General features: G+C 45.3%; 1 protein-coding gene across 1 annotated transcript in view; it reads right to left on the bottom strand.

Moving 5' to 3' along the window:
* TRPM3 (transient receptor potential cation channel subfamily M member 3) overlaps window positions 1-26,451 on the bottom strand; it is a 783,591-nt gene that overhangs the window by 338,396 nt on the left and 418,744 nt on the right. Inside the window, exon 9 of the mRNA XM_069763506.1 lies at window positions 5,175-5,247. Coding sequence (XP_069619607.1) covers window positions 5,175-5,247 — 73 coding nt within the window. The remainder of the gene's footprint in view (window positions 1-5,174; window positions 5,248-26,451) is intronic.

Genomic DNA, 26,451 nt, shown 5'->3' with positions numbered 1-26,451 from the left:
TTACGCTCGCGCAAACGTCGACCGATCTGAATGGCCAAAGACAAAGACTCATTCAAACCAGCAGGCATAGGAAATCCCACCATGACATCCTTAAGAGCCTCAGAGAGACCCTTTCTGAACAAAGCTGCCAGCGCAGATTCATTCCACTGAGTGAGTACTGACCATTTCCTAAATTTCTGACAATATACTTCTATATCATCCTGACCCTGGCACAAAGCCAGCAAATTTTTCTCAGCCTGATCCACTGAATTAGGCTCATCGTACAGCAATCCGAGCGCCAGGAAAAACGCATCGACACTACTCAATGCAGGGTCTCCTGGCGCAAGAGAAAATGCCCAGTCTTGAGGGTCGCCGCGCAAAAAAGAAATAATAATCAAAACCTGTTAAATAGGATTACCAGAAGAATGAGGTTTCAAGGCCAGAAATAGCTTACAATTATTTTTGAAACTTAGAAACTTAGTTCTATCTCCAAAAAACAAATCAGGAATAGGAATTCTTGGTTCTAACATAGATTTCTGATCAATAGTATCTTGAATTTTTTGTACATTTATAACGAGATTATCCATTGAAGAGCACAGACCCTGAATATCCATGTCCACACCTGTGTCCAGAATCACCCAAATGTCTAGGGAAAAAAAAAAAAGTGAACACAGAGCAGAAAAAAAAAAAAAAAAATGATGTCAGAACTTTTTCTTTCCCTCTATTGAGAATCATTAGTGTGGCTCCTTGTTCTGTTATGTTTGCTAATGACAGGTGTTATGAAGGCAATCCAGAAACACAGTGTGCTTAGCGATCAGAGCGCACACAGTGATCTGACAAATACCCAAAAATACAAGAACGAGCTCTGAGACGTGGAAACTCTGTAGACTGCACACCTGATCCTATCCTAAACACAACTAAAAGCGGCTGTGGATTGCGCCTAACAACTACCTAGGCAACTCGGCACAGCCTAAGAAACTAGCTAGCCTGAAGATAGAAAAATAGGCCTGACTTGCCCCAGAGAAATTCCCCAAAGGAAAAGGCAGCCCCCCACATATAATGACTGTGAGTAAGATGAAAAGACAAAACGTAGGGATGAAATAGATTCAGCAAAGTGGGGCCCGATATTCTAGGACAGAGCGAGGACAGTAAAGCGAACTTTGCAGTCTACAAAAAACCCTAAAGCAAAACCACGCAAAGGGGGCAAAAAAAACCCACCGTGCCGAACTAACGGCACGGCGGTACACCCTTTGCGTCTCAGAGCTTCCAGCAAAACAAAAGACAAGCTGGACAGAAAAAAAGCAACAAAAAAACAAAAAGCACTTAGCTATACAGAGCAGCAGGTCACAGGAACAATCAGGAGAAGCTCAGATCCAACACTGAAACATTGACAAGGAGCAAGGATAGCAGAATCAGGCGGAGTTAAGTAATGAAGCAGTTAACGAGCTCACCAGAACACCTGAGGGAGGAAGCTCAGAAGCTGCAGTACCACTTGTGACCACAGGAGTGAATTCAGCCACCGAATTCACAACACTGTATCACCAATGACCATGGCTCGTTCAAAGTGCATCAGATTGCTTTTCCATTCTAATGAGGATTCACACTGAACTTGCTCAATCGATTTTATGCTGCAATCCGAGGTCACATTACTAAATTCCATACTGGGAAGATCCAATCATGAAAGGCATATATCTCTAATAAAATGTCAATTCTGTGTAAATACAGTTTTCAGCATAAATGAGTACGCTCCAACAGATTTGTCAGAAAACCTTTAGTTTGCTTTCAGAATCACCATTTTCTATGGAATACCATAATACTAAACACTCCCACAAATGTGAGCCATTGATTGCAAACATAGTAACATAGTTAGTAAGGCCGAAAAAAGACATTTGTCCATCCAGTTCAGCCTATATTCCATCATAATAAATCCCCAGATCTACGTCCTTCTACAGAACCTAATTGTATGATACAATATTGTTCTGCTCCAGGAAGACATCCAGGCCTCTCTTGAACCTCTCGACTGAGTTCGCCATCACCACCTCCTCAGGCAAGCAATTCCAGATTCTCACTGCCCTAACAGTAAAGAATCCTCTTCTATGTTGGTGGAAAAACCTTCTCTCCTCCAGACGCAAAGAATGCCCCCTTGTGCCCGTCACCTTCCTTGGTATAAACAGATCCTCAGCGAGATATTTGTATTGTCCCCTTATATACTTATACATGGTTATTAGATCGCCCCTCAGTCGTCTTTTTTCTAGACTAAATAATCCTAATTTCGCTAATCTATCTGGGTATTGTAGTTCTCCCATCCCCTTTATTAATTTTGTTGCCCTCCTTTGTACTCTCTCTAGTTCCATTATATCCTTCCTGAGCACCGGTGCCCAAAACTGGACACAGTACTCCATGTGCGGTCTAACTAGGGATTTGTACAGAGGCAGTATAATTCTCTCATCATGTGTATCCAGACCTCTTTTAATGCACCCCATGATCCTGTTTGCCTTGGCAGCTGCTGCCTGGCACTGGCTGCTCCAGGTAAGTTTATCATTAACTAGGATCCCCAAGTCCTTCTCCCTGTCAGATTTACCCAGTGGTTTCCCATTCAGTGTGTAATGGTGACATTGATTCCTTCTTCCCATGTGTATAACCTTACATTTATCATTGTTAAACCTCATCTGCCACCTTTCAGCCCAAGTTTCCAATTTATCCAGATCCATCTGTAGCAGAATACTACAAACATGATTTGTAATTTTGCACACCCCAAAAAATAATTTTCCTAACAAATTAATTCAAGGCCATGTTGCAAAAATAAGTGCATCCCAATGAAAGTTTCAACAGCAAAGCTAAAGTTTAGTCTAAAAAATTCTAATTAACAAACATTCAACTGCTGGTAAGTAGTTACTACAGGTAACTAAGTTAACACCTAAACCTAAGCTTCTTCTGATGAGAAGAGTTGAAAGAAATTGACACTGCAGCTGGCTAAAGAAGTAGTAAGCCAAATGGGGTGAGAGTTCCCATGACATAATATGGCGTATGCTGCAAAAGGAATTGCATTCATGGGTGTCTTCCACAAAGAAAGCCTCTCCTAAAGTCCATGCATCAAAAATTCAATATTTGTTGCATTTCTGAATAAGATGGGGGTGAAAGTGATTCACTGCTCAAGTATGTCTCCTAATCTGAATCCAACCTAAACACCTATAGGGAATTCGGAAGAGACACGTTTAGAATCTCTCTCCATCCAACATCCAGGCTCTAAAAGTGATCATTCTTGAAGAATGGAATAAAAAGTTGCAATATGTTGCCATCTTGTTCATTCCATGCCTTGGTGCTGTCCTTAAAAATCATGGAGGTCATAGTCATATACAATACTACATGTAGTACTGTTTGATGTTTGGTGTATTCATTTTTTGCCTCAACTAATTTGAAGAAAACTGAAGATTTTTGCAGTGAAAGTTATATTATTAACCTCACCTTCATGTTATGTGTTAAAAATGCTTCTATGAAACTCAGTTTTGTCAAAATTTTGGAAAGTATTCAATAACATATTGATTAAAATCTTACTTTCCATAGAGGATCGATTCACTTTATGCTGAGCGCGATAGATTGATACATACATAGACAAATGTGTGTAGCTAGATAGATAGACAGATAGACAGACAGATGTGTGTGTGCATATTCATAATTATACAGCTCTGGCAAAAATTAAGAGACCACTTCAAAATGTTCAATCTGTCTGATGTTTCTTTTTATAGGTATATTTTTGAGTAAAATGTAAATTGTTCTTTTATTCTATAAACTTCTGACATGTCTCCGAAGTTCCAAGCAATAATTTTTTTTTTTCTGACAAAGAAAAATGGTCAAAATAAAAAAAAAAATCCAGTGCTTTCAGACCTCAAATAATGCAAAGAAAACAAGTTCATAATCATTTAGAAACAACAATACTGATGTTTTAACTCAGGAATAGTGATGAGCGAATATACTCGTTACTCGAGATTTCCGAGCACGCTCGGGTGTCCTCCGAGTATTTTTTAGTGCTCGAAGATTTAGTTTTCTTCGCCGCAGCTGAATGATTTACATCTGTTAGCCAGCATAAGTACATGTGAGGATTCCCTAGCAACCCCCACATGTACTTATGCTGGCTAACAGATGTAAATCATTCAGCTGCGGCGCTGAAAACTAAATCTCCGAGCACTAAAAAATACTCGGAGGACACCTGAGCGTGCTCGGGAAATCTCAAGTAACGAGTATATTCGCTCATCACTACTCAGGAAAACTTCAGAAATCAATATTTTGTGGAATAACTATGATTTTCAATCACAGCTTTCATATGTCTTGGCATGCTTTCCACCAGTCTTTCACACTGCTTCTGGCGCAAAAGTGTAAGCAGTTCTTTGTTTGATGGCTTGTGACTATCCATCATCCTGTTGATTACATTCCAGAGGTTTTCAATGAGGTTCAGGTCTGGAGATTGGTCTGCACATGATAGGGTTTTGATGTGGTGGTCTCTTAATTTTTGCCAGAGCTGTATATATATAAATGTATATATATATATATATATATATATATATATATATTTGTGTGTATGATCATGACAGCAACATCCATATTATCAGCGCTTGCTTTCTATCAGAAATCTACAACCTGCTTTTTCAAATTACAGGTTCTTGCATGTCATGAAAGCCATGAAAGATGCACACTGTCATGACATACTAAGACTGGCAATTTTATAACAGCTAGAGAGTCATATGGATATAGACCACTGCTCTAAATAATATCATGCCAGCAATTAATGCATTAGGATAATACAGATAAATGTCTGTATGGCTCAGTGGTTAGCACAGCAGCCTTGCAGCGCTGGAGTCCTGGGTTCAAATCTCACTAAGGACAACATCTGCAAGGAGTTTGTATGTTCTCTCCGTGTTTGCGTGGGTTTCCTCCGGGTACTCCGGTTTTCTCCCACATCCCAAAGACATACTGTTAGGGAATTTAGATTGTGAGCCCCAACGGGGACAGCGATGATAATGTGCGCAAAACTGTAAAGCGCTGCGGAATATGTTAGCGCTATATAAAAATAAAGATTATTATTATTAAAGATTATTATTATTATTTTTATTAATATTATTATTATCATATATACAGTATGTCTTTGAAGATATTGTTCAAGTATTTTTTTCATATTTATATTGATGTTTTATAATCACCTTTTAGAAGAGCTGTCAGGATTGCTAAATCAATATCTTGATGACCTTCTGATCCCATCCGGAACACTGTAATCTGAAAGATAAGGAAATGAAGGGTTGTATGATTGTTATTGATGTAAGACCAATGATTAGACAAATTCTTGTAATCAATTTGCTAAAATGTAAAACACATAGCAAAAGTACAATTATGATGATATGTTTTATTATTAAGGCTCTGTCACTGTTTTTTCATGTATTTAGTGATCATAGTATTACCCTGATTTTGCATGCATACATATATATATAGTAATCATCATAAGAAAGTAAGCTTGTTGGTTGCCGTCAACTTTAAGGACCATCAAAACATTTTTAGAGTTTGCTATTGATAGTGATGCAGAGATGTTAGTTAATCCTAGATCTAAATATTAGGTGGGAATCAATTTATAGGACCCAGTTCAGTTGCCATAACAGTGAGTATAATCTGTGGCTGCTGGATAGAAACCCTAAAAAATGATTCCTATCAAACAGCATCCCTGGCTCCTCTTTTGATTAGTTGGTCTTGTCTGGCATTATCGTTGAAGAGTGAAATTGAGATTGCTCCAAGCCAACTACTCAAAACAAGAGTCGCAGATGCCATCAGGTATGAGGTGGTTCTTAGGGCTCCCATTTAGCAACCACAGATTACAGACATAGCCAATGGACTGGGTCCTACAAATTGTTTTGTAGCAACTGTACCCAGGCCCTGATGTTTAGGAAGGTCTCCATATGATTTAATAGGCTGTCTGATAGAGCATACCACGATTTCTTCTCAGTAGAGACCACATTACATTTTTGGAACAGTTTTCAGAATCAAATATTCTAGTAGTTACAAAAATAGGAAAACCATTTTTCCCTCCTATGCACCTTTGGATTTGGATTTACTCCTATGCGTGTGGTATGCAAAACTGACACAAAAAATGCATGTGAGATTCTCAGCTAATTGTGTTATTCAATATGAATGAAAACAGAGATATATAGACAACTTTAGTTGCTATACAGAGGACATACAGTGGGGAAAATAAGTACTTGATATACTGCCAATTTTTCAAGTTTTCCTACCTACAAAGAATAGAGAGGTCTGCAATTTTTATGGTGGGTGCACTTAAACTGTGAGATGCAGAATCTAAAAATGTCAGCTTCAGTATGCTTTCTGTATGGAGAAACTAGTCACATGCATTGCTCAGGTGTGACTTTGGCCCATTCTTCCACACAAACACTTTTCAAATCCTAGAGGCTCCATGGGCTCCTTCTACCAATTAACAGATTTATTTCCTTCCATAAATGTCTATTGGATTCGGGTCAGGTGATTGCCTGGGTTATTCTATCAGCTTTATTTTCTTCCTCTGAAACCAATTGAGAGTTTTCTTGTTTGTGTGTTTGGGATCATTGTCTTGCTGAAATGTCCACCCTCATTTCATCTTCATCATCCTGGTAGACAGCAGATCTTTATCAAGAATGTCCTGGTACATTTGTCCATTCATCATTCCTTTAGTCATATGAAGTTTATGAGTGTTGTATGCTGAAAAACAACCCAACACCATGATGTTACCTCCTCCAAAACTTCACTGCTGGTATGATGTTTTTGGGTTAATATGCAGTACCTTTTGGCTTCTAAACATGGTGTGTATTATGACATCCAAAGAGTTCAATTTTGTTCTCATCTGACCAGATTTTATTCTCTCAGCATTTCCCATGCTTGTTGTCATGCTGCTGCAATGCAGGTAGGTGCAGGCTTCACTAGATGGCAGTAGAGAGGAAGCAGGTCTGCACCTAAACAGAGCTGATCTGCGGTGCAGCAGTGAGGCTACCACAGGTGGCAGCAGAATAGTCAAACAAGCTGGGTCAAATCCTAGACTGTAGTGCAGTAAAGAAGGAAAACTCGCAGTCAGAAACAAGCCAGGGAGTCAGTAATGGTCAGGAACAGATAAGCCAAAAGACAAAGGACAGAAACAGGTCAGGATACAAGCCAAGTTAAAACCAGGGAGTCTGCACATGAAAGGGAAACACTGAGTCAAGATGGAAATAGGGGAAAACAGAGACACGGGTTCAGACAACAAATGCAGCAGGACCAATCAGAGCAATCAGAGTCAGCTACAGCAGCACTAGGCAAAAACTATAACTGACATCGCCTGCAGGAAGTAACGGCGATAAATAGCCAACCTGAACCCAGACAGGGGCTGAGAAAGCTTAACTCTTGACATGACCAGACCAGGAAAAAGGAAAAACAGGACTCAAAACCAGGTCTGGATCATAACACTTGTCTAAAGGTTGTTGAGCAAACTTTAAACATGATTAGACAAGCTTTATGTTCAGCAATGGAGTCTTGCGTGGTGAACGTGCATGTAGGACACGGAGGTTAAAGGGACACTGTCACCTGAATTTGGAGGGAACAATCTTCAGCCATGGAGGCGGGGGTTTCCGGGTGTTTGATTCACCCTTTCCTTACCCGCTGGCTGCATGCTCGCTGCAATATTGGATTGAAGTTCATTCTCTGTCCTCCATAGTACATGCCTGTGCAAGGCAAGATTGCCTTACGCAGGCGTGTACTACGGAGGACATAGAATGAACTTCAATCCAATATTGCAGCCAGCATGCAGCCAGCGGGTAAGGAAAGGGTGAATCAAACACCCGAAAACCCCGCCTCCATGGCTGAAGATTGTTCCCTCCAAATTCAGGTGACAGTGTCCCTTTAAGTGCATTATTTATAGTTTTATTTGACACAATTGTACCTGCTGATTCCATGTCTTTCTGTAGCTCTCCAAATGTGGTCCTTGGCTCTTTAACAACTCATCTAATAATTTTCACTCCTCTGTCTGAAACCTTGCGGAAGCACCTGGTCGTGGCTGGTTTATGGTGAAATTATGTTCTTTCCACTTGTGGATTATGGCCCCATCAGTGCTCACTGGAACCTTCATTAGTTGAGAAATTTGTCTGTAACCAAGGCCTTTAGCATGTTTTACAACAATGAAAAGGTCATGAGACAGCTCACTGTTTTACCCATCATGAGATGTTTCTTTTGTGGCATCTTTGTAATGACACGTTTTAATGATCACCAGTTGAACCAGCTGATATAATTTTTCACTAACTGGCAGGATTGCTTTCACTCGTAATTACTGATAGATATCAGCTGATGTCATGACTTTCCATGGCTTTTTACACTTCTCTCTCTTCATTTGTTCAATACTTTTTCCAGTATTGTTTCTCATCATTACTCGTAACTTATTTTATGAACATCTATGGTTTGATTTCTTTGCCTGTGTGGATTGGATAAGTTGTTACCGACATCTGGTGAGAATTTCATGTCAATAGCACCTTTAGAAATATATTTACCTAGAAAATTGGTTACGTGTTCAATACTTCTTTCTCCCACTGTATCTATAAATAATACCATAACTAATATTTCCACTACTATATCAACACATTTAATGCACTATGTATTTAGACCTGCATCTGTCAGAAAATGTAGCAAATTCTAGGTGTCTGACAATACGATTCTGTGATTTACCTCTCATGAATATTACCTTGTTACAAGGTCATGGCCCAATGCAAGAATGAATCCCGTGATTGGATTCTGAGGCTAGACCATTAATCAATAAAGCTCTGAGATCTTGCCAGGCAATGTGTTGAAATCTTTTCTATTCTCACTGAAGCAGGAGACGTAGAGTAAAGCCTTCGTGAAGGATTGTGAAATGGTAACAGACCAGATTAGAAAATCCCTGGCAATTTGTTACTAAGAACAATGTAAGCAGGTGGCTATAGCATCAAACCAAGAATAGTGATTTTCCCCAGTACATATAATCAATAAAATACCATAGATTGAGACAAAGATTGTCAACGGCTTCTTATCTGTTGTTGTAGTTCCAATATTAAAAATGTACAAATTACACAGGCAATTACAATAATGGAGAAAATAGATCGATACAGCGTTTGGGTGTTGAAAATATCAGAGAATGTTTTTTCCTAAAATCTGTATATCCAGAATGTGTTATACATATATGTTACTACTTTTTTTAGATAATATTTTTGTGACTATTGTAAATAAATGATATAATTATTGCCCTTCTGCATTCATTATTTTTTTAATTTTTTGATGTGATCTGTATAAACAGCAGGTAAGAACGTGGGTCAAAAAAAGCTCTACAATAAACCATGTTATTTCTTAGAGCTTAATTTGCATAAGAAACAAAGCATAAGAAGAGAAATGGTGTAATTATATGGCGCGTGTTCCAACATACAGTTAAGTCCATATATACTTGGACAGAGTCAACATTTTTCTAATTTTGGTTATAGACATTACCACAATGAATTTTAAACCAAACAATTCAGATGCAGTTGAAGTTCAGACTTTCAGCTTTCATTTGAGGGTATCCACATTAAAATTGGATGAAGGGTTTAGGAGTTTCAGCTACTTAACATGTGCCACCCTGTTTTTAAAGGGACCAAAAGTAATTGGACAGATTCAATAATTTTAAATAAAATGTTCATTTCTAGTACTTGCTTGAAAACCCTTTGTTAGCAATGACTGCCTGAAGTCTTGAACTCATGGACATCACCAGACACTGTGTTTCCTCCTTTTTGATGCTCTGCCAGGCCTTCACTGCGGTGGTTTTTAGTTGCTGTTTGTTTGTGGGCCTTTCTGTCTGAAATTTAGTCTTTAACAAGTGAAATGCTTGCTCAATTAGGTTGAGATCAGGTGACTGACTTGGCCATTCAAGAATATTCCACTTCTTTGCTTTAAAAAACTCATGGGTTGCTTTGGCTTTATGTTTTGGGTCATTGTCCATCTGTAGTATGAAACGACGACCAATCAGTTTTGCTGCATTTGGCTGGATCTGAGCACACAATATGGCTCTGAATACCTCAGAATTCATTTGGCTGCTTCTGTCCTGTGTCACATCATCAATAAACACTAGTGACCCAGTGCCACTGGCATCCATGCATGCTCAAGCATACAGATGATGTGGTATGCTTTGGATCATGAGCTGTACCACGCCTTCACCATACTTTTCTCTTTCCATCATTCTGGTAGAGGTTGACCTTGGTTTCATCTGTCCAAAGTGTGTTATTCCAGAACTGTGCTGGCTTTTTTAGATGTTTTTTTAGCAAAGTCTAGTCTAGCCTTTTTATTCTTGATGCTTATGAGTGGCTTGCACCGTGCAGTGAACCCTCTGTATTTACTTTCATACTTTCATGCAGTCTTCTCTTTATGGTAGATTTGGATGTTGATACACCTACCTCTTGGAGAGTGTTGTTTACTTGGTTGGCTGTTGTGAAGGGGTTTCTCTTCACCATGGAGATTATTCTGCGCTCATCCACCACTGTTGTCTTCCGTGGGCACCCAGGTCTTTTTGCATTGATGAGTTCACCAGTGCTTTCTTTCTCAGGATGTACCAAACTGTAGATTTTGCCACTCCTAATATTGTAGCAATTTCTCGGATGGGTTTTTTCTGTTTTCGCAGCTTAAGGATGGCTTGTTTCACCTGCATTGAGAGCTTCTTTGACCGCATGTTTACTTCACAGCAAAACCTTCCAAATGCAAGCACCACGCCTCAAATCAACTCCAGGTCTTTTATCTGCTTAATTGAGAATGACATACATGCCCACACCTGTCCATGAAATAGCCTTGGAGTCAATTGTCCAATTACTTTTGGTCCCTTTAAAAACAGGGTGGCACATGTTAAGGAGCTGAAACTCCTAAACCCTTCATCCAATTTTAATGTGAATATCCTCAAATGAAAGCTGAAAGTCTGAACTTCAACTGCATCTGAATAGTTTTGTTTAAAATTCATTGTGGTAATGTCTATAACCAAAATTAGAAAAATGTTGTCTCTGTCCAAATATATATGGACTTAACTGTAGAATGCATACAGCATCTATTACTTAGTGGCTCTAAACTTTTGCATTTAGAGAGGACATAGGGACAAGAGATTTTTGTTGTTGTTGAAATAAATCTCAAATTGTCTAATTGGCATCGTTTTTCTTTGTAGATAGTGACATACTGGCCCTGGCATACCAATGTAAGGAGACTTATTTGCTGTGTAGTGCTACTCTGGGAAATTAATTATGCAAATTGCCTCTTCAGAGAGGAAGAGGGTTTGAGCTCTAGCACCACTATTTGGAATCAGCAATCCTACTAGTCACTATAGACTATTTAACAAGCCTTGCAATATGACTTAGAATCTCAATTTTCACACATGGTGCTTCGGGGTATTTCCCCTCATCACTGCAAACTATAAGATGTGATTTGGCTAGGTGAGAGGCTCTAGACTGCGGTCTAAGGAGTAATGTTTCTCCTTTGCCGGCAATGCTCCTCTGGGAATTTAAATACATTTGCATGGCAGGGCTGGTATGTCACTCTCCAGAAGGAGAAACATTACCCCCTAGAGCTCAGCCCAGAGCCTCTCACCTAGCCAAATCAGATCTCATACTTTGCGTTGATGAGGGGCAATACCCCAAAGCACTGTGTCTGCAAAGCTATAAAAAATGCTGTGGGAAAAAACACTCTCGAATCAATTAAAAACGCTAAGAAAAAAGACTTCAGGTTACAAAACTCCAGAGAAAAGGGGAATTTCCTGAAGCACTTTTGGCATGAAAAGCAGGAAAAAATGCAGTGTAAACATATCCTAAAGGTCTTAATATTTATTAGTTTTTTATGCTTGCAGTGGACAAGGACTTTGCTAGGAGGCCATGATCTTTCAGTATGGATGTAGTTTTCACAGCATCATGATGAACTATATTTAGATATTATGCTGAGCCTTTGCCACTAGGGTTGAGCGACCTTGACCTTTTTAGAGTCGAGTCGTGTTTCGCGAAACCCGACTATCTTAGAAGTCGAGTCGAGTGGAATCGGCCGATTATGGCGAAAAGTCGGGTATCGCCCGAAACACGAAACCCAATGCAAGTCAATGGGGGAGCATAGTCGGCAGTGAGTGGAGGCCAGGAAAACACCTACACTGCCCATTTTAATGGCAAAAACATCCATTCTTGTTACAGAAGCTTGTCAATCGTAATTTAGCTTATAATAATTGGAAGGCATTTGAAATTGGGGGTCATTTGGCTAAAGTTGTGGGGGGTAGGGCTGGTTCAAGTAATTAGTGGGCCCAGTAAATCTGGACCACGTCACGGCAGTGGAGCAGGGAGAGGTAAGTATTTCAACTTTGCAAGTGCTGTGATCCTGAGCAAGCAGGGGGGGCCCACTCGTTGGCATTGGCACTGGCACAGGGCCCCTCAAAGTACAGCGGTGTGTTTGCACGGCGGGGGCGCCTCCCACCGGCAGCAACACTTTTGCGTACTATGAGAGGCCCTGTGCCAGTGACGTCGCCAACTAGTATTCCTCCCCCCACCTGATGAAGGAACCTGCACTTTCATCTGCACCTTCCTCTTTGTCCCCGTGTAAGGTGGTATGGTATGCGGGAAGAGGAACCTGACTTTCAGCAGGGTCACAATCTTGCTGTGTAGCGTGCACGGGGAATTTTGCATTATGGGTCAATGTACCAGCAGACTCATCTATCACTGGCTGGGCAATGGGCAGGATGAGGAGGAAACACAGATATAGGCCCAAAGAATAAAGTTGGCTAAATGCAGTTCAAAATTGGTAACACAGGACTAACCAGGGGGCATTGCAGTGGAGGACAACTGGAATGAGAGGCTGACACAGAGAGTAGGCCCAAATCAGTAAGTAGTCGAAATGCAGTTCAAAATTGGCAACCATAGTAAACAGGCGGCACAGCTTTGTTCAGTGGAGGAGAACAGCAAGGAGTGGCAGACACCGATAGTAGGCCCCAACCCAACTAGTAGGCCAAATGCAGTCTAACATTAACAACTACTTAACAAGAGCCTGAAAATGGAATTTCAGGACAGGAAACCAGGAGAACAGCAAGGAGTGGCAGACACCGATAGTAGGCCCCAAACCAACTAGTACGCCAAATGCAGTTGTTCCATTAAACCACAATTTAATGAGAGCCTGAAGATAGAAGCTCAGGAAAGGCAACCTGGAGAACACCTTGGAGTGTAACACACCGTCTCTCTACACCCCATACCCAATTTGTAGGCCTAATGCAGCGTAGTTTCCAACAACTACTAAACGAGAGCATGAAGATCGAAGCAATGGAGAGGAAACCTGGGGAACACCTTGGAGTGGAACACACCATCTCTCTACACCCCATACCCAATTTGTAGGCCTAATGCAGTGTAGTTTCCAACAACTACTAAACGAGAGCATGAAGATCGAAGCAATGGAGAGGAAACCTGGGGAACACCTTGGAGTGGAACACACCATCTCTCTACACCCCATACCCAATTTGTAGGCCTAATGCAGCGTAGTTTCCAACAACTACTAAACGAGAGCATGAAGATCGAAGCAATGGAGAGGAAACCTGGGGAACACCTTGGAGTGGAACACACCATCTCTCTACACCCCATACCCAATTTGTAGGCCTAATGCAGTGTAGTTTTCTACAACTACTAAACGAGAGTCGGAAGACCGAAGCAATGTGGACGAAACCTGGGGAACACATTGGAGTGGAACACACCATCTCTCTACACCCCATACCCAATTTGTAGGCCTAATGCAGCGTAGTTTCCAACAACTACTAAACGAGAGCATGAAGATCGAAGCAAAGGAGAGGAAACCTGGGGAACACCTTGGAGTGGAACACACCATCTCTCTACACCCCATACCCAATTTGTAGGCCTAATGCAGCGTAGTTTCCAACAACTACTAAACGAGAGCATGAAGATCGAAGCAAAGGAGAGGAAACCTGGGGAACACCTTGGAGTGGAACACACCATCTCTCTACACCCCATACCCAATTTGTAGGCCTAATGCAGCGTAGTTTCCAACAACTACTAAACGAGAGCATGAAGATCGAAGCAATGGAGAGGAAACCTGGGGAACACCTTGGAGTGGAACACACCATCTCTCTACACCCCATACCCAATTTGTAGGCCTAATGCAGTGTAGTTTTCTACAACTACTAAACGAGAGTCGGAAGACCGAAGCAATGTGGACGAAACCTGGGGAACACCTTGGAGTGGAACACACCATCTCTCTACACCCCATACCCAATTTGTAGGCCTAATGCAGTGTAGTTTCCAACAACTACTAAACGAGAGCATGAAGATCGAAGCAATGGAGAGGAAACCTGGGGAACACCTTGGAGTGGAACACACCATCTCTCTACACCCCATACCCAATTTGTAGGCCTAATGCAGCATAGTTTCCAACAACTACTAAACGAGAGCATGAAGATCGAAGCAATGGAGAGGAAACCTGGGGAACACCTTGGAGTGGAACACACCATCTCTCTACACCCCATACCCAATTTGTAGGCCTAATGCAGCGTAGTTTCCAACAACTACTAAACGAGAGCAAGAAGATCGAAGCAATGGAGAGGAAACCTGGGGAACACCTTGGAGTGGAACACACCATCTCTCTACACCCCATACCCAATTTGTAGGCCTAATGCAGTGTAGTTTTCTACAACTACTAAACGAGAGTCGGAAGACCGAAGCAATGTGGACGAAACCTGGGGAACACCTTGGAGTGGAACACACCATCTCTCTACACCCCATACCCAATTTGTAGGCCTAATGCAGTGTAGTTTCCAACAACTACTAAACGAGAGCATGAAGATCGAAGCAATGGAGAGGAAACCTGGGGAACACATTGGAGTGGAACACACCATCTCTCTACACCCCATACCCAATTTGTAGGCCTAATGCAGTGTAGTTTCCAACAACTACTAAACGAGAGCATGAAGATCGAAGCATTGGCGAGGAAACCTGGGGAACACCTTGGAGTGGAACACACCATCTCTCTACACCCCATACCCAATTTGTAGGCCTAATGCAGTGTAGTTTCCAACAACTACTAAACGAGAGCATGAAGATCGAAGCAATGGAGAGGAAACCTGGGGAACACCTTGGAGTGGAACACACCATCTCTCTACACCCCATACCCAATTTGTAGGCCTAATGCAGCGTAGTTTCCAACAACTACTAAACGAGAGCATGAAGATCGAAGCAATGGAGAGGAAACCTGGGGAACACTTTGGAGTGGAACACACCATCTCTCTACACCCCATACCCAATTTGTAGGCCTAATGCAGCGTAGTTTCCAACAACTACTAAACGAGAGCATGAAGATCGAAGCAATGGAGAGGAAACCTGGGGAACACCTTGGAGTGGAACACACCATCTCTCTACACCCCATACCCAATTTGTAGGCCTAATGCAGTGTAGTTTTCTACAACTACTAAACGAGAGTCGGAAGACCGAAGCAATGTGGACGAAACCTGGGGAACACTTTGGAGTGGAACACACCATCTCTCTACACCCCATACCCAATTTGTAGGCCTAATGCAGTGTAGTTTCCAACAACTACTAAACGAGAGCCAGAAGATCGAAGCTCAGGAAAGGCAACCTGGAGAACATCTTGGAGTGGAACACACCATCTCTCTACACCCCATACCCAATTTGTAGGCCTAATGCAGTGTAGTTTCCAACAACTACTAAACGAGAGCATGAAGATCGAAGCATTGGCGAGGAAACCTGGGGAACACCTTGGAGTGGAACACACCATCTCTCTACACCCCATACCCAATTTGTAGGCCTAATGCAGTGTAGTTTTCTACAACTACTAAACGAGAGTCGGAAGACCGAAGCAATGTGGACGAAACCTGGGGAACACCTTGGAGTGGAACACACCATCTCTCTACACCCCATACCCAATTTGTAGGCCTAATGCAGTGTAGTTTCCAACAACTACTAAACGAGAGCCAGAAGATCGAAGCTTAGGAAAGGCAACCTGGAGAACACCTTGGAGTGGAACACACCATCTCTCTACAACCCATACCCAATTTGTAGGCCTAATGCAGTGTAGTTTCCAACAACTACTAAACGAGAGCATGAAGATCGAAGCATTGGCGAGGAAACCTGGGGAACACCTTGGAGTGGAACACACCATCTCTCTACAACCCATACCCAATTTGTAGGCCTAATGCAGTGTAGTTTTCTACAACTACTAAACGAGAGTCGGAAGACCGAAGCAATGTGGACGAAACCTGGGGAACACCTTGGAGTGGAACACACCATCTCTCTACACCCCATACCCAATTTGTAGGCCTAATGCAGTGTAGTTTCCAACAACTACTAAACGAGAGCCAGAAGATCGAAGCTCAGGAAAGGCAACCTGGAGAACACCTTGGAGTGGAACACACCATCTCTCTACACCCCATACCCAATTTGTAGGCCTAATGCAGTGTAGTTTCCAACAACTACTAAACGAGAGCATGAAGATCGAAGCAATGGAGAGGAAACCTGGGGAACACCTTGGAGTGGAACACACCATCTCTCTACACCCCATACCCAATTTGTAGGCCTAATGCAGCGTAGTTTCCAACAACTACTAAACGAGAGCATGAAGATCGAAGCAATGGAGAGGAAACCTGGGGAACACCTTGGAGTGGAACACACCATCTCTCTAACCATCTCTCTACACCCCATACCCAATTTGTAGGCCTAATGCAGTGTAGTTTCCAACAACTACTAAACGAGAGCATGAAGATCGAAGCAATGGAGAGGAAACCTGGGGAACACCTTGGAGTGGAACACACCATCTCTCTACACCCCATACCCAATTTGTAGGCCTAATGCAGCGTAGTTTCCAACAACTACTAAACGAGAGCATGAAGATCGAAGCAATGGAGAGGAAACCTGGGGAACACCTTGGAGTGGAACACACCATCTCTCTACACCCCATACCCAATGTGTAGGCCTAATGCAGCGTAGTTTCCAACAACTACTAAACGAGAGCATGAAGATCGAAGCAATGGAGAGGAAACCTGGGGAACACCTTGGAGTGGAACACACCATCTCTCTACACCCCATACCCAATTTGTAGGCCTAATGCAGTGTAGTTTCCAACAACTACTAAACGAGAGCATTAAGATCGAAGCAATGGCGAGGAAACCTGGGGCACACCTTGGGGAGGCAGACACCGTTAGTAGGCCCTACCAAAGTTGTACCCCCAATGCAGTTTTAAAATTCCTAGAGGCTGAAAACAAGACTATTGACGCTCAGCTTTTTTCAAAGGAACACAGCTGAATTGAGTGGCGCAGACAGACACAGGTAGTAGGAATTAAACCAAAAATGTGGCTCACTGCAGCTTAAAAAAGTTACAGGGGTACACAAGCAGCAGTGCTCTGGGCAGTGGAGGACAATTTCAATAGTGGACCGCAGACAGACTTTGTACGCCTACTATTAAAAAAAGGATGCTCTATGCAATTAAAAATAGGTTCCAGGGGTCCACGGGCAGCAGTGGTGTGGTCAGTGGACGAGTATTGGAAGGAGGGACCGCAGACAGGCGTAGTAGGCCTAACATAACAAAATTAGGCTGTAGACACTGTAAAATTGGTTCCAGGGGTACACGGGCAGCAGTGGTGTGGTCAGCGGAGGAAAAGTGGAATTAGGGACTGCAGACAGACTTTGTAGGCTGTCCCCTGTGGACCATGCATCCAACACATTAACCCAGTGCGCTGTAATGGACACGTAACTTTCTGTGGACATGCCTACTGGTCCATGCGTCTCTTGTCAGGTGCACCTTTCTACTGTTTAATTGCCTGAGTGCTATGACAATGCAGACTTTTTCATGCCGCTGGAGGGCTGGGATGGCTTTTCTCGCAAAAGAAATGTCGACTGGGTAGCTTGAACCGTTGCACAGCGTAGTTCATCTGGGCTTTCTAAATATAAAACAAAGAAAAAAAGGAGGCTACATGCACTTTCAGCTGGGTTCCAGGGGTACACGGCCAGCATTGGTCTGGTCAGTGGAGAACTATTGGAAGGAAGGACCGCAGACAGGCTTCGAAGGCCTAACATAATAACAGATGGCTGTAGGCAATTTTAAATTGGTTCCAGGGGTACACGGGCAGCAGTGGTGTGGTCAGTGGAGGCCTAGTGGAAGGAGTGACCGCAGACAGGCATCGAAGGCCTAACATAATACCAGATGGCTGTAGGCAATTTTAAATTGGTTCCATGGGTACACGGGCAGCAGTGGTGTGGTCAGTGGAGGCCTAGTGGAAGGAGTGACCGCAAACAGGCATCGAAGGCCTAACATAATAACAGATGGCTGTAGGCAATTTTAAATTGGTTCCAGGGGAACACGGGCAGCAGTGGCCTGGTCAGTGTAGTAGTAGTAGAAAGAACGGACCGCAGACAGGCTTCGAAGGCCTAACATAATAAAATTGGGCTGGCTGTAGGAAATCTTAAATTGGTTCCAGGGGTACACGGGCAGCAGTGGTGTGGTCAGTGGGGGCCTAGTGGAAGGAGGGACCGCAGACAGGCTTCGAAGGCCTAACTTAAAAAAATAGGGCTGTTGGCAATTTAAAATTGGTTCCAGTGGTACAAGGGCAGCAGTACAATGGTCAGTGGAGGCCTAGTGGAAGGAGGGACCGCAGACAGGCTTCGAAGGCCTAACATAAAAAAATAGGGCTGTTGGCAATTTAAAATTGGTTCCAGGGGTACACGGGCAGCAGTACAATGGTCAGTGGAGGCCTAGTGGAAGGAGGGACCGCAGACAGGCTTCGAAGGCCTAACTTAAAAAAATAGGGCTGTTGGCAATTTAAAATTGGTTCCAGTGGTACAAGGGCAGCAGTAAAATGGTCAGTGGAGGCCTAGTGGAAGGAGGGACCGCAGACAGGCTTCGAAGGCCTAACATAAAAAATAGGGCTGTTGGCAATTTAAAATTGGTTCCAGGGGTACACGGGCAGCAGTACAATGGTCAGTGGAGGCCTAGTGGAAGGAGGGACCGCAGACAGGCTTCGAAGGCCTAACTTAAAAAAATAGGGCTGTTGGCAATTTAAAATTGATTCCAGTGGTACAAGGGCAGCAGTACAATGGTCAGTGGAGGCCTAGTGGAAGGAGGGACCGCAGACAGGCTTCGAAGGCCTAACATAACAAAAATGTCAATACAATGGTATTGTCAGTGCCAGGCATTGAAGGATGTCAGCGCATAGACTAAACATTGGTGGAGCTGTGAGAGATAATTTTGCAAGTGGTAGAGCACTGTTTGAGCTGGGGGGGGGGAACTGTCTTGTGGCCGGCGGTACAGGCCCAGGGCCCCTCATATTACAACGGTGTGTCTGACGTTGGGTGCGCACCACCACCGCCAGAGACACTTTATTGTACTATGAGGGACCCAGTGGCAGTGCCGTCGACCAAAAGCGGGCACACCCACCTCTTCAGACAAACAGCACTCTCACGGGTGCTGGCGCCAAGTGGCGATACCACGGCCCCGTGTGGGGAGTTTGGCCATTTAGTGAGGTGTAAACATGTCGTATGCTGGACAATCAGGTGCAGAAAATTACGAGATTGGAAAAGTCATTCAGAATAGTCCACAGGCAAGACCTTTTCATAGGAAAGCTAGGTGTCAGCCGGGCAAGGTGGGGCAAAAGATTTCGAAATCCAGTTGTGGTTCATTTTAATGAAGGTTAGATCATCTACATTTTGGGTAGCCAGACGAGTCCTTTTTTCTGTTAGTATTGAACCTGCAGCACTGAATACTCTTTCTGATAGGACACTAGCTGCCGGGCAAGCAAGCTCCTGCAATGCATATTCTGCCAATTCTGGCCAGGTGTCTAATTTGGATGCCCAGTAATCAAATGGGAATGACGGTTGAGGGAGAACGTCGATAAGGGATGAAAAATAGTTTGTAACCATACTGGACAAATGTTGTCTCCTGTCACTTTGAATTGATGCTGCAGTACCTGTCCTAAATCCTACATAAGACCAGAAAGCAGTAAATGTCCTACTCATTATTAATTAAATATAAATATTTTTATTAATATATTCAATATTTAAAACAATATACAACAAACAAGAAAAGTGAAAAACAATAGCTCATGAGGGGAAGGAGCAACACAACTGTAGTAACAGACCGGGTATGTGAGCAAAACCTGGCAGGGATGTAATCCAGACTCATAAGTATCCCTTACAATCACTATAAGCCACAAAACATAGGGCTGGGAACTAATGACACTGCTATGGCCGTCTTATCCACATGTATAGCATAAATAGTGAATCTTCTATGGGGCCAAGTGCAACCCAAATATAAAAACAGGACCCCTAGACAGGATGCTACAACTCACCCATAGTCGTATCTGTCAGTGTGCGCTCCACAGCAGCCCCAACGCGCGTTTCGCGTGGGCTTCTTCCCACGCGAAACGCGCGTTGGGGCTGCTGTGGAGCGCACACTGACAGATACGACTATGGGTGAGTTGTAGCATCCTGTCTAGGGGTCCTGTTTTTATATTTGGGTTGCACTTGGCCCCATAGAAGATTCACTATTTATGCTATACATGTGGATAAGACGGCCATAGCAGTGTCATTAGTTCCCAGCCCTATGTTTTGTGGCTTATAGTGATTGTAAGGGATACTTATGAGTCTGGATTACATCCCTGCCAGGTTTTGCTCACATACCCGGTCTGTTACTACAGTTGTGTTGCTCCTTCCCCTCATGAGTTATTGTTTTTCACTTTTCTTGTTTGTTGTATATTGTTTTAAATATTGAATATATTAATAAAAATATTTATATTTAATTAATAATGAGTAGGACATTTACTCCTTTCTGGTCTTATGTAGGATTTATGCTGTTTTGGAGTGTCCTGTGGTACCGATCAGTAGTCTACCATTGTGGCAGTTTGCCCTCTGGAGAGAATTCTGTGTATTTCAGTGGTCTCTTTTTCTGCAGTACCTGTCCTGTCTGCGGTCATAGCAAAATCACTCCACAACCTGGTCAGAAAACCCCTCTGGCCAACGCCACTTCTGATTTCTGCCCCTCTAACACCTCTGGTCTGCTGGCCCCTGCAGCTCGTGTGAGAACGATCACGGGCGCTGTGTGCAGGGAATGCCAGAAGCAAACGGTCAACAAGAGTTGATTGTTTGGTTGCTAATGTTATTTCCAAGTTGTCATGTGGCATTATATTTTGCAATTTGCCTTTATAGCGAGGATCAAGGAGGCAGGCCAACCAGTAATCGTCATCGTTCATCATTTTAGTAATGCGTGTGTCCCTTTTGAGGATACGTAAGGCATAATCCGCCATGTGGGCCAAAGTTCCAGTTCTCAAATCTGCGGTTGTGCTTGGTTGAGGGGCAGTTTCAGGCAAATCCACGTCACTTGTGTCCCTCCAAAAACCAGAACCCGGCCTTGCCGCGCCAACAATTTCCAGTGGCCCCGGAAAAGCTTCCTCATTAAAAATATAATCATCCCCATCATCCTCCTCGTCCTCCTCCTCCTCTTCGCCCCCTACCTCGTCCTGTAGACTGCCCTGGCCAGACAATGGCTGACTGTCATCAAGGCTTTCCTCTTCCTCAGCTGCAGACGCCTGATCCTAATGTGCGTCAAACTTTGCATCAGCAGACGCATTAGGGGGATGCTCATGCTTATTATGGCGTTGTCTGCACTAACCAGCCGTGTGCATTCCTCAAAACACTGAAGGACTTGACACATGTCTTGAATCTTCGACCACTGCACACCTGACAACTCCATGTCTGCCATCCTACTGCCTGCCCGTGTATGTGTATCCTCCCACAAAAACATAACAGCCCGCCTCTGTTCGCACAGTCTCTGAAGCATGTGCAGTGTTGAGTTCCACCTTGTTGCAACGTCTATGATTAGGCGATGCTGGGGAAGGTTCAAAGAACGCTGATAGGTCTGCATACGGCTGGAGTGTACGGGCGAACGGCGGATATGTGAGCAAAGTCCACGCACTTTGAGGAGCAGGTCGGATAACCCCAGATAACTTTTCAGGAAGCACTGCACCACCAGGTTTAAGGTGTGAGCCAGGCAAGGAATGTGTTTCAGTTGGGAAAGGGAGATGGCAGCCATGAAATTCCTTCCGTTATCACTCACTACCTTGCCTGCCTCAAGATCTACAGTGCCCAGCAACGACTGCGTTTCTTTCTGCAAGAACTCGGACAGAACTTCCGTGGTGTGTCTGTTGCCGCCCAAACACTTCATAGCCAATACAGCCTGCTGACGTTTGCCAGTAGCTGCCCCATAATGGGAGACCTGGTGTGCAACAGTGGCAGCTGCGGATGGAGTGGTTGTGCGACTGCGGTCTGTGGACGAGCTCTCGCTTCTGCAGGAGGACGAGGAGGAGGAGGAGGGGGTGCGAACGGCTACAGCCAACTGTTTCCTAGACCGTGGGCTAGGCAGAACTGTCCCAAACTTGCTGTCCCCTGTGGACCCTGCATCCACAACATTCACCCAGTGTGCCGTGATGGACACGTAACGTCCCTGGCCATGCCTACTGGTCCATGCATCTGTTGTCAGGTGCACCTTTGTGCTCACAGATTGCCTGAGTGCATGGACGATGCGCTCTTTAACATGCTGGTGGAGGGCTGGGATGGCTTTTCTGGAAAAAAAGTGTCGACTGGGTAGCTCGTAGCGTGGTACAGCGCAGTCCATCAGGGCTTTGAAAGCTTCGCTTTCAACTAACCGGTAGGGCATCATCTCTAACGAGATTAGTCTAGCTATGTGGGCGTTCAAACCCTGTGTACGCGGATGCGAGGCTAAGTACTTCCTTTTTCTAACCATAGTCTCATGTAGGGTGAGCTGGACTGGAGAGCTGGAGATCGTGGAACTAGCGGGGGTGCCGGTGGACATGGCAGACTGAGAGACGGTGGGAGATGGTATTGTTGCCGCCGGTGCCCTAGATGCAGTGTTTCCTACTACGAAACTGGTGATTCCCTGACCCTGACTGCTTTGGCCTGGCAAAGAAACCTGCACAGATACTGCAGGTGGTGCGGAAAATGGTGGCCCTACACTGCCGGAAGGGATGTTGTGTTGATGACTAGCTTCATTGGCCGAGGGTGCTACAACCTTAAGGGACGTTTGGTAGTTAGTCCAAGCTTGCAAATGCATGGTGGTTAAATGTCTATGCATGCAACTTGTATTGAGACTTTTCAGATTCTGCCCTCTGCTTAAGGTAGTTGAACATTTTTGACAGATGACTTTGCACTGATCAATTGGATGTTGTTTAAAAAAATGCCAGACTGCACTCTTTCTAGCATCGGATACCTTTTCAGGCATTGCAGACTGAGCTTTAACCGGATGGCCACGCTGTCCTCCAACAGGTTTTGGCTTTGCCACGCGTTTTGGGCAAGATACGGGCCCGGCAGATGGAACCTGTTGCGATGTTGATGCCTGCTGCGGCCCCTCCTCCTCCGCTTCAGAACTGCTGCCGCCTGCACCCTGTTCCCCCAATGGCTGCCAATCGGGGTCAAGAACTGGGTCATCTATTACCTCTTCTTGTAGCTCGTGTGCAACTTCGTCTGTGTCACCGTGTCGGTCGGTGGTATAGCGTTCGTGATGGGGCAACATAGTCTCATCAGGGTCTGATTCTTGATCATTACCCTGCGAGGGCAATGTTGTGGTCTGAGTCAAAGGACCAGCATAGTAGTCTGGCTGTGGCTGTGCATCAGTGCACTCCATGTCAGATTCAACTTGTAATGGGCATGGACTGTTAACTGCTTCACTTTCTAAGCCAGGGACGGTATGTGTAAAGAGTTCCATGGAGTAACCCGTTGTGTCGCCTGCTGCATTCTTCTCTGTTGTTGTTTTTGCTGAAGAGGACAAGGAAGCGACTTGTCCCTGACCGTGAACATCCACTAACGACGCGCTGCTTTTACATTTACCAGTTTCACGAGAGGAGGCAAAAGAGCTAGAGGCTGAGTCAGCAAGATAAGCCAAAACTTGCTCTTGCTGCTCCGGCTTTAAAAGCGGTTTTCCTACTCCCAGAAAAGGGAGCGTTCGAGGCCTTGTGTAGCCAGACGACGAACCTGGCTCCACAGCACCAGACTTAGGTGCAATATTTTTTTTCCCACGACCACCTGATGCTCCACCACTACCACTACCCTCATTACCAGCTGACAATGAACGCCCCCGGCCACGACCTCTTCCACCAGACTTCCTCATTGTTTTAAAAACGTAACCAAACTAACGGTATTTGTTGCTGTCACCAGGGCCGTATTTGCCACTAGGCACTTGAGGGCACGTGCCTAGGGCGGGGCAATGTGAAGGGGGCGGCACCTGAGCAAGTTTAAAAAAAAAAAAAAATTTTTTTTTTTTTTTAAGGTTCGGGCGTCACCCCACCCACCCACCTACCTCAGCCACGGCTGCTGCGGGGGGAGGGGGTCTCGGGCGCAGGGCCGCCCGCTATCCGGGCATTACTTGTTAGTGTGCATCTGGCGTCCAGAAATGTGCTGTACCTTTAAGCAGCAGGCAGGCCCAAGTGCATCATGGTCCTGACGCCGGTCATGTGACATGCTGCGCGCTCTTCTGAATGTAAGAGCACTGGAGCAGACTGCAGAGCTGAGCAGCATGCCATGTTTGTGGGAGAAGATACCGAAGTCGGCGGGGAGCAGGGAGAGGAGGCGGGCAGTGTGAGAGGAATCAGCAGAGAGGAGTGAGGTGAGAGAAGAGACGGGAGTCTGCTGATGTGAGTGAGGAGAGGCTGCAAAGGAGAGGAGATGAGAGGCTGCAAAGGGGAGCGGAGAGGCTGGTGAGGGGAGGCTGCTAAGGGGGGATATGAGAGGCTGGAGAGGAGATGAGAGGGGAGGCTGCTAAGGGGAGAGGAGAGGCTGGTGAGTGGAGGCTGCTAAGGGGAGGATATGAGGAGATGAGAGGGGAGGCTGCTAAGGGGAGAGGGGAGGCTGGTGAGGGGAGGCTGTTAAGGAGGATATGAGTGGCTGCTGAGGAGAGGAGATGAGAGGCTGGAGAGGGGAGGCTGCTAAGGGGAGAGGAGAGGCTGGAGAGAGGAGGCTGCTAAGGGGAGGGGAGAGGCTGGTGAGGGGAGGCTGCTAAGGGGGGATATGAGAGGCTGGAGAGGAGATGAGAGGGGAGGCTGCTAAGGGGAGAGGAGAGGCTGGTGAGTGGAGGCTGCTAAGGGGAGGATATGAGGAGATGAGAGGGGAGGCTGCTAAGGGGAGAGGGGAGGCTGGTGAGGGGAGGCTGTTAAGGAGGATATGAGTGGCTGCTGAGGAGAGGAGATGAGAGGCTGGAGAGGGGAGGCTGCTAAGGGGAGAGGAGAGGCTGGAGAGAGGAGGCTGCTAAGGGGAGGGGAGAGGCTGGTGAGGGGAGGCTGCTAAGGGGGGATATGAGAGGCTGGAGAGGAGATGAGAGGGGAGGCTGCTAAGGGGAGAGGAGAGGCTGGTGAGGGGAGGCTGCTAAGGGGAGGATATGAGGAGATGAGAGGGGAGGCTGCTAAGGGGAGAGGGGAGGCTGGTGAGGGGAGGCTGTTAAGGGTAGGATATGAGTGGCTGCTGAGGAGAGGAGATGAGAGGCTGGAGAGGGGAGGCTGCTAACGGGAGAGGAGAGGCTGGAGAGGGGAGGCTGCTAAGGGGAGGGGAGAGGCTGGAGAGGGGAGGCTGCTAAAAGGAGGGGAGAGGCTGGTGAGGGGAGGCTGCTGAGAGGAGAGGCTGGTGAAGGGAGGCTGCTAAGGGGAGAGGAGAGGCTGGAGAGAGGAGGCTGCTAAGGGGAGGGGAGAGGCTGGTGAGGGGAGGCTGCTAAGGGGGGATATGAGAGGCTGGAGAGGAGATGAGAGGGGAGGCTGCTAAGGGGAGAGGAGAGGCTGGTGAGTGGAGGCTGCTAAGGGGAGGATATGAGGAGATGAGAGGGGAGGCTGCTAAGGGGAGAGGGGAGGCTGGTGAGGGGAGGCTGTTAAGGAGGATATGAGTGGCTGCTGAGGAGAGGAGATGAGAGGCTGGAGAGGGGAGGCTGCTAAGGGGAGAGGAGAGGCTGGAGAGAGGAGGCTGCTAAGGGGAGGGGAGAGGCTGGTGAGGGGAGGCTGCTAAGGGGGGATATGAGAGGCTGGAGAGGAGATGAGAGGGGAGGCTGCTAAGGGGAGAGGAGAGGCTGGTGAGGGGAGGCTGCTAAGGGGAGGATATGAGGAGATGAGAGGGGAGGCTGCTAAGGGGAGAGGGGAGGCTGGTGAGGGGAGGCTGTTAAGGGTAGGATATGAGTGGCTGCTGAGGAGAGGAGAGGAGAGGCTGGAGAGGGGAGGCTGCTAAGGGGAGGGGAGAGGCTGGAGAGGGGAGGCTGCTAAAAGGAGGGGAGAGGCTGGTGAGGGGAGGCTGCTGAGAGGAGAGGCTGGTGAAGGGAGGCTGCTAAGGGGAGAGGAGAGGCTGGTGAGGGGAGGCTGCTAAGGGGAGGATATGAGTGGCTGCTGAGGAGAGGAGATGAGAGGCTGGAGAGTGGAGGCTG

The sequence above is a fragment of the Ranitomeya imitator genome, chromosome 1 (assembly GCF_032444005.1).
Source record: "Ranitomeya imitator isolate aRanImi1 chromosome 1, aRanImi1.pri, whole genome shotgun sequence".
NCBI classification, from domain to species: domain Eukaryota; kingdom Metazoa; phylum Chordata; class Amphibia; order Anura; family Dendrobatidae; genus Ranitomeya; species Ranitomeya imitator.
This window is presented reverse-complemented; position numbering and strand designations above follow the sequence as displayed.